This window comes from Monoraphidium neglectum (genome assembly GCF_000611645.1).
Source record: "Monoraphidium neglectum strain SAG 48.87 unplaced genomic scaffold scaffold00342, whole genome shotgun sequence".
In the NCBI taxonomy this organism is placed as follows: domain Eukaryota; kingdom Viridiplantae; phylum Chlorophyta; class Chlorophyceae; order Sphaeropleales; family Selenastraceae; genus Monoraphidium; species Monoraphidium neglectum.
Genome location: NW_014013286.1, coordinates 21,556 through 29,834, shown reverse-complemented (window position 1 = coordinate 29,834; position 8,279 = coordinate 21,556). Strand labels below are relative to the sequence as shown.

Below are 8,279 nucleotides of genomic sequence, written 5' to 3'. Positions count from 1 at the left end.
CCGCGCCGCGCCCCGCCCCGCCCCGCCCCGGCCGGGGCCGGCCGGCCGGCCTGCCTGCTGCGGCGACTTGCGCGCTGCGAGCCGCGCGGCCCGCCGCCCCCGCGCACCGCGAAGGCCGTGGCGGCGTTTGCGGGGATGATGACCTCATTGCTGGGGTCGGCCGCCAGGATGTCCTCCGCCTCCAACACCTCCCTGGGGGCGGGCAGGGCGGCGGGAGGTAAGGGGGGGCAGTCGGGCGCGAAGTGGTGCGCGCAGTGGGGTGCGCAGTGGGGCGCGCAGTGGGGCGGGCAGTGGGTGGCACCCGCTCATTCGCCGCGTCCCCCGCCGCGGCCGCGGCTCACTCGTCCGCAAACGCGACGTCGTCCTCCGTCCACGGCTCCTCGGCGCCCCCCGGCGGCAGCGGCCCCAGCTCCGCGCGCGCGTCCGCGATCGCGTCGCGCAGCACGCGGCGCTCCTCCTCTGACAGCGGCGCCGTGTCGAGTGCCTCCATGTACTCCTGGAACGTGCCCCTGAATTGTTGCTCCTCCTGGGTTTGATGGCGGTCCACATATGATGCGGTTGTGTGTGATGCGATTGTTGTTGCGGGGCGGGGGCGGTCGCGTCCCGCGGGCGCGCGGCGATGGTAGGTGGGCGGGCGGCGTCCGGCGCGAGCGCGACGGCGGCGGCGGCGGCGGGGTGCCGGGGTTCCGGAGGGGCACCCGAGCCGCCGGCGCGGCCCTGGTGGCGGGGGCTCGGATGCCGGCGCCGCGCAGGGGCCCGCCGCGCGGCGCGGGGGCGGCATTGTGTGCCGGGCGCCATCCTTGATGGCCCATCGGGCCACCTGAGTGGCCCTGGACATCGAAGATGTCAATGGGAACAAAAAGCTGTGCAAGTGGTGGAAGCTGCCACAGGAGGCGGGGTCCCGCTCACCTGGGCAGCCAGGTATTGCGTGAAGAGCTCGACCTTGATGCGCTCTGTTTCGGGATCAAAGGGCTCCTGCAGTGCCTCGTCTGGGGCGGGCAGGTGGGCGGGGCGGGGCGGAGCGGTGGGGGGTGACGCGAGTGCGCAGAGGGGCGCGGAACAGGAGGAGGGGAGGGTGCGTCGATTGATAGCACGGCGCAGTTTGGTGTCACGCAGCTGCAGGATTGCGAGCTCAAAAGCGCTGATCTGAGCCCTGCAGCGGTTTGAACAACGGCCTCGCGGCCTCAGCTGCGGGCAAAGCGGAGGACTCCCTGGCGCTGCGGCGGGCTGCACGCAACACCCACGCCCAAACACGCGTCCCGCCGCGAACGTGCCCCTCGCCGGCATCGCGCGATGCAGCGCCCGAGGCAGGCGCCTCGCACCCCACCCCCTCGAATACCCTGCTGCCGTGCGTTGAGGCCAGGCCGCGGCCTCCCCAGGCAGCTTCCACCCGGCTTCTCTGACCAGCCACCCACCTAGATCCTCCTCTGCCACGACCTGCTCGTCTTCCTCGATCTTGAACCGGTCGGAGTTGGTGCCCTTGGGGACCCGCACAAAATAGCGCCCCTCGTTCGCGTAAGCGGGCCGCACGCGGACGAAGGCTGCGCCGGGTGCGACGCAGCCGGGGCAGAGGTGAGCACATGATGGTGGGCAGCCCATCGCTGCTGCCGCACGCCCTGCGATCGACTGCGATGTTGCGTAGCTCTGCTCCTGCTGGACGCCGTTGCTCTGAAAACGCTGCTGCTGCCGCTGCCGCTGCTGCTGCAGCTGCTGCAGCACAGCTCGCGACCACAGGGCACCAACGCCCAGCGCTGTGGCCCGCCACCCACCGTATTCGCCAGTGTGAAGGCCCACACCGCCAAGGGTAAATGACAGCACCAGAGTCTGTTGCACGTCTGCAGGCTGTAGAAGCAAGGGCAGGATGTGGAAGATGAGATCCGATTGCCGCGCGAGGCAAAGTCAAAGCGTGCTTTTTTGCCAGGGTGGATCAGCGGCGGCTGCTGTTGCTGTTGCGCACGACCAGCATGCGTGCAACATCTTGAAGTGCGCACCCTTGGCAGCTCTTGCATGCCCCTCTCCATAAAGTCCTCATCAGGCGTCTTTTTATTTATAGGACGCTTGGGGCCCGAACGGGCCCCCTTCTCTGCGGGAGCCTCTGCCACGCAGCTGATCGCCAGTCCTGCCCGGCTGAGAGACCTGCGCTGAGCAGTCGATCTACGAACACATGTAAGCCGATTTTTGCTGCCCCATACCGCAGCCTGTCTGACTCCAGGCCCGCTGTATGCTGCAAGGGACCTCATTCTCCCGGCGGTGATCTGAGTTTGAAGCTCTACTGTGGCGGCTTCGGTCGTATATATAGTTTATGCGACATTGAGAGAAGGAAAACCTGCTCCGTGAGACTGGGTGCCACCACCGGGTCACCAGCTCGCCACTCACCAGGACGAGCGCCAGCCGCCACTGCAACAACATCATCTGGCCGCCCCAGTGGATGATCAGACAAGGCTGCGACCATGCGAGTAACTTTCATGTCACTCAAGGGCCACAACGTGCTTCAAATCAACCAACAAACTGCTGCTCTCATACAGGTCAACAAGACCCGTTTGCATTGACTGCCGGGTCACGGTCTTTTTTTCCTGCAGATGGCTTGACATGAATGCTGCAATGTTGGCGCTGCCGCGATGTGGCAGAGTGCACGCAGCCTGCAGTTGCAAACAGAAGCGTTCCGCGTGTGGGGCGAGGCACTGATGTGTAACGTGCTTGGAGGTTGAGGCAGGTGCAAGCGACATAAGATCCAGCCACTTTTCTCTTGTGCGCGTTGTGGGCGGCGGATCCGTGCCACCGAGGTCCGGGGCTTGCATTGTTCAAGGGATCAGGTCAATCAGGACCTTACTGGCGACAAACTTTGTGCAGAGCGCTGTTCTGTTGGCCCAGCATGACTCACAAGTCATGACACCACGAGGGCTGCGTACGCACCGTTGCGAATCTGGTTTCGAACGAGAGCTACTGGCCTGCGCCGTGGTTGGGGCCGCTGCTGAATGTAAGAGTCACAACAGCGGATTTCCGCAAACCCCGCCGCAGTCAGCAGCTTGCACCTCGCATGGCGCGCGTATTCAGCAGCCATGTCCATGCAACGTAGCGTTGTCTAGGCAACCGACACGCTGCCAGCAGTGAATACGTGGGCAGCTGCGAGCTTGGCAAGAGGGGCAGCTGCGCTGATGCTCTGTACACAACTCTCTGATTCAACCACAAGCAGTGATGCTGCCAAACATCACTTCGAACGGGGCAACGTTTACTGTGTGCTGGCAGTCTCCTGGCTGTTTTTACTGGGCAAACATGCGCCAGGGCAGCACCCACACCTCACCCAGTACCAACAGCCCAGGCTGGTCTGGAGATTGGCTAGCAGTGTTGAGGGCGAAACGCGCGTCCAAACGCCAGTCATGCGGGATGTGCATGTGGGCAGGGACCGTCCTCCTGCAAGGCTGCCTTTAGTAGGGCCAACAACCGTCCACACCCCGCCGCCGCGCCCGAGTCCAGCTGCTCGTGCACTCGCAGCCGAATGTCATCCGCGACAGAGCGAACGCCGCAGCTGCCGGCGCCGTCTGGCAGGCGCCGCAGTAGCACATGCAGCGCGGCCGCGGCTGCGCAGCGCACGTCGTTCTGCGGGTCATCCAGGGCTGCCATCAGGTGCTGCGCGGGCTCCTGCCAAACCCCGGGCCGCGTCGCATCCCCGTGCTCCTGCTGTTGGTTCTGCTGCTGCTGCTGCTGCTGCTGCTGCTGCTGCTGCTGCTGCTGCTGCTGCTGCTGCTGCTGCTGCTGCTGCTGCTGTGGCTCCATCGGCATACCGCCGCGGCTGCCATGACTGCCCTCCATCTCTGCACCTTGTGGTGGTGGCATACTCAGCAGTGCGTCCACACCCAAGCACTCCACTGCTGCGCGCACGGTGCTGCAGGCCTGCAGCCGCACAGTTGCGCTCCGTCCCGCCGCCATGCATCCGCAAACTGCCCCGCCGCAGGTGCGCCATGCATAGCGCACTACCCCTCGCAACGCCGCCGCCCCTTGATCGACAGGCTGCGCTGGTGACGATGCCGAAGGCTCCGATCCGCACGCCAGCAGCGCCAAGCGACGCAGCACACGCAGGCCGCTCACCGCCGCCGCGTCGCTGCCGCCTTGCCGCAGCAGCAGTGGGATGGTCGTCGACGCCAGGTGATGCGCGGCTGCCACTGCCTTTGGCGAGCCCTTTACGAGATCACCTGCAGGCAGCATCGCAACCACTGTGTCCAGCGTGAGCAGCAGCAGTCGCTGTGGCCTGCTGGCCACTGTGTGATCGCCGCTGCCGCTGCTGCCGCTTCTGATGCTGCTGACGCCGGTGCTGCGAGAAGCGCTGCTGCTCATGTCGACGCTGCCGCCACTCTCGCTGCTTCCGCCGCCGCCACTGCTGTCTGACATCGTCACTGCGTTGAAAAGCTGCAGCAGGGCTGCTGGCTGGGACCAGCGCATTCCCCACTCGTCAGCACGCACCGGCGTTGGGCTGCCGTTGATCACGCACTGGTTGTCATCCCCGAGTGAACGGCAGCGCCAAGGGGATAACCCCTGACAACCGGGTGACGGATGCTGCATTGCCGCCTCAGGCTGCGACTGCAACACACGCGCCATTGAGGCGGGCAGCAGCGCGCGGCAGAAGGCCGCCACGTGGCGCACTGAGGCCAGGGAAGCTGGGCGGTCCCCGAGCTGCGAGTTGGCGGTGCGCGCATGGGTGAGAGTGTCGCTTTGTGATTGGTTGGGGCACAGAGATGGGAAAATCTAAATTGGCTCAGCAACAACTTTCGATCAAGGGGGATATGAGGCCGGCGCACAATCTCATGAGGGGTGGCGAGGCCGGCGCACAGTCTTACCAGGCGCAAGACCATCTCCCTGTGCTGTGCCAGCAGCCTGTCAACAGACCCATCGCCGCTGCCTCCCCCGCCGCCTTCCCGCGTCGCTCCGACAGCGCCCGCCAGCATGCGCAGCAGCTGCTCCGCCTCCTCTGCTTGCATCGCCGCCACTTCTGCCTCAGCTGCAGCAGCGGCGGTGGCGTCCTGCCGCACCAAGCCGGCCCGGTCAGACGCCAGAGACAGCAGCGCCACCACCAGCAGCTGCGGCGCGTGCTCCGCAAGCACGGCCGGCGGGCATGCGGCGATCAGCTGGCGCGCAGCTTCCAGGCAGGAGGCGCGCAGGTGCTTGTCGTCGGACTCTCCGACTTCCGGATCCAGCAGCAGCTCCAACACGATGGGCGCTGCCTCAGCGGCGCTGCCCCCGTCGCCGGCGCCTGATCCGCGCAGCACGTGCGCCAGCGCCAGAAGCGCGTCGGCGCGCGCGCATGCGTCCGCTCCGGCGTCGCGGACGCGTGGCAGCAGGAGGGCCAGCAGCTCTGGGACGCTGCAGGCGCGGCCGAGCAGGGCGCAGCAGCTCTCCACCTGCTGCCGCGTGGTGGACTCGCGGATGGCCTGCGAGAGGGGCAAGGCGCGTAGAGCAATTCATCTAAAGGCCCTTGACAATTATGTGATTTAGAGTGTAAACGGCTAAAAGTGTCATACCACCTGTAGGCATCCAGGCCATCAGCAGACAGGGTTTTATGTTAATGTTGCAAGGCTGCAAGGCGTCACCCACCTTAGTAAGGGCCGGCACCAAGAGCTGCAGGTGACCCTCTGCCTTGCGCCCCAGCAGCAGCAGCACCGCTTCCAGCAGAGCAACACACCTTTGCATCCGGCAATCGGTATGGTGGCTTTTTTTAAATGATGAATGATGTTGTGCCCGGGCAATGCCTTTCACCTGTGCTGGATGATATTGAAACCGCAGCAGCACCCAAGGCCACCTCTGGCGCAAATTCCCTCGCACCTGGTCCGCGGCCCCGCCTGCCAGCTGGACAGCTCTGCGCACATGGGCGCCAGCAGCCGCCCCGCATTCCCCTGGACCAACAGCCGCGCCCCCAGCCGCGGTGGCGCCGCCGCCAACGCCGTTGGGAGCCACTCCTGTTGCGCTGCTCCAGGACCGCCGGCGCTCGCCAGCGCTCCCAATCCTGTGCAGCTGTTGACAGCGGTGATGCCACCATCAGCAGCTGCCTCAGTAGCGGCTGCCTCTGCAGGGCAGTACCGCAGCAGCTCCTTCACCTCCGCCTCGTGCTCCTGCTCGTACTGCTCACCCAGCTGGTCCAGCAGGCGCGCCGCCTCACATGATACCTTCATGGCGTGGGCACCGGCAAGGGCAGGTGCACCGCAGCCGCATGCTGATGCTGGGGTTCAGACCACGTGAATCACGACAGCCATTGCCTGGGCGCTGATAAAGGCAGCGGCACGGCGCAGCTCCTCCCATCACGCATGCGCGAGCCCGCACCTGCGGCCCCTCGTCTACCATCCCCGCCAGCAGGAAGGGCAGCAGCCGGCCCTCGTGGTCGACGCGCTCCGGGAGGCGCAGCATCCAGTCCCCCACCACCCGCAGGAACTCCAGGCGCACCTGGAAGGTGGGGAGGGGGGGTCGGCTTCAGTCCGCTCGGCCGAGCCGGTCCGGAGAACCGACGCGGGACAGCCACGTCACTGTTGTACTAGCGAGCGTGCTCCAGCGGCCAGCAGCCGGCCCGCCGGTCTTTGTGGCGTTGCCGGGGCGGGGGCGGCGCTGCAGGCGCAACCCTGCCCCCACCTGCGCGTTGGCGTCGGCCGCCAGCTTGCCGCAGAAGTTGACTCTGAGGTCAGGATCCCCATAGAAAGCGGCAACTGGCACCATGTTGGGGTCCCTGTGGCCCACCATCTCCAAGATCATCTCGTGAGCGCCCTGGGTTGGGTGCGAGCGCGGGTTCCGGGGTATGGCGATGATTCACACAGAGCGGGCTTACCTTGGTGTATGGCAGGCTCAAGTCGTGCAATGGCCGCCACCTACATGGTTGCAACGATGATGCTGCATCATCGCAACAGCCGGTCAGCTGTTTCGGGAGCGGCTCGCCACCCTACCTGGTGCATCAGTGGCCCCAGCGCGCGCAGTGCGGCGACGCGTACGCGGTACCGCTTGTGCGTGGTGAGCGGTAGCAGCCCGGCAACGAGCTGCTTGGACACAGGCTGCAGCCGCATGCCCAGGGACGCTGCAGCAGGTCGGGGCAGGAAGGCGTGATGGAGATTCAGGACTGGCTGCTGTGCACAGCATCAGCCATCACAGGCGCGCTTTGCATGCCTTCGCTGGCTGCATGCTACACATGACTGATGTGGCGTCAAAGCGCATTCAAACCGCACCCAACCACAGAACCTTCTGTTTGCCTCCCGCATCGCCGCTTATACCTCATCAACCAACGCCCAAGCTCACCCACAAGCGCGTGCACGCATGAGCACGCCTCCAAGTTCACTTCATGGTACGCGTCCCCCAGCGCCGCCTCCAGCACCGCCAGCACCTCCCCCGCATATGCACACACCGCCTGGCCCACCTGCCAGCAGCCGTGTCAAGATAGGGGCGGGAAGAGATGCAGCGCTCGCAGTCGCCATTGTTCTTGCCCACATGACTCAACTCCAGCATGCCCGTGTGGCTGGAATGCTGCATGCGTGGCACAGAGCCCGAGGTTGGGAGCATGCACTGGAAGAACATGTCGTCCCGGCTCACCTGGCTAACGAGGAACCCAAACAGCTGCGCCAGGGTGAGCCGCACCTCCTCACTCGGCTCTGCGGGGCCCGCTGCGCCGCCGCCGACGACAGCGGGCTGCAGCGGCGGGCGCACGCGCACGCGAGGGCATGCGTGCGTCAGTGCTGCTTCTGGAGAGGCAGACCTCGAGCAATTTGAGCCGGTCAAGTCGGTGAAACACTGAGTGTGTGGTCCAGAACACCCAATGCTGACACGCAGGCCGTGCCAGCACTTTGTCAGGCGTGCAAGGATTGCATTACTGGGTTGTGGCAAGTGCGAGTGCTGCCATTGTTGTATTGCAGGCCACCTTCTTGAACACGGCTACCACTTCTCTGGGGTCCGAGCATCCCCCATCCTGCTCGTTGTTGACGCAAAGCGCACCTTGCGCCGCAGGCGCTCCTCCAACACGGGCACAACATAGGGCAGCAGCCCAAGCGCCTCATCTGGGCAGCTGCGCAGCAGCTTCAGCACGCAGCTGGCGGCCAGGTCGCGGCACTTTTCTGATACGTCGTCGAAGCGGCGCAGCAGCGGCTTGCACATGGCGCGGAGGAGGTCCCGCGGCCGCTGGGCGGCAGTCACGGCGCCGGCGCCGGTTGCGGGGCAAGCAGATCCGGTGCCAACATGGCGGTCCTCCAGGGTTGCCTAAGGGGTGGAACGGTCCAATCCACCGCATTCGCTGAAGGCATGCGCGCTGTTTACACAAC

At 65.6% G+C, this 8,279-nt stretch overlaps 2 protein-coding genes across 2 annotated transcripts; both read right to left on the bottom strand.

The window, feature by feature from the left end:
- Nucleotides 1-337: 337 nt before the first annotated feature.
- MNEG_2886 (hypothetical protein) lies at nt 338-3,810 on the bottom strand (the record flags this gene model as incomplete). The annotated part of the gene is made up of 4 exons (XM_014048644.1): nt 338-526; nt 910-989; nt 1,416-1,541; nt 3,450-3,810. The coding sequence occupies 4 exons, from the start codon at nt 3,808-3,810 to the stop codon at nt 338-340; spliced, it is 756 nt and encodes a 251-aa protein (XP_013904098.1).
- A 368-nt stretch (nt 3,811-4,178) lies between these two features.
- Nucleotides 4,179-8,115, bottom strand: MNEG_2885 (hypothetical protein; the record flags this gene model as incomplete). The annotated part of the gene is made up of 10 exons (XM_014048643.1): nt 4,179-4,190; nt 4,833-5,423; nt 5,587-5,674; nt 5,815-6,155; nt 6,310-6,429; nt 6,613-6,744; nt 6,921-7,048; nt 7,267-7,384; nt 7,558-7,653; nt 7,957-8,115. The coding sequence occupies 10 exons, from the start codon at nt 8,113-8,115 to the stop codon at nt 4,179-4,181; spliced, it is 1,785 nt and encodes a 594-aa protein (XP_013904097.1).
- Nucleotides 8,116-8,279: the final 164 nt, after the last annotated feature.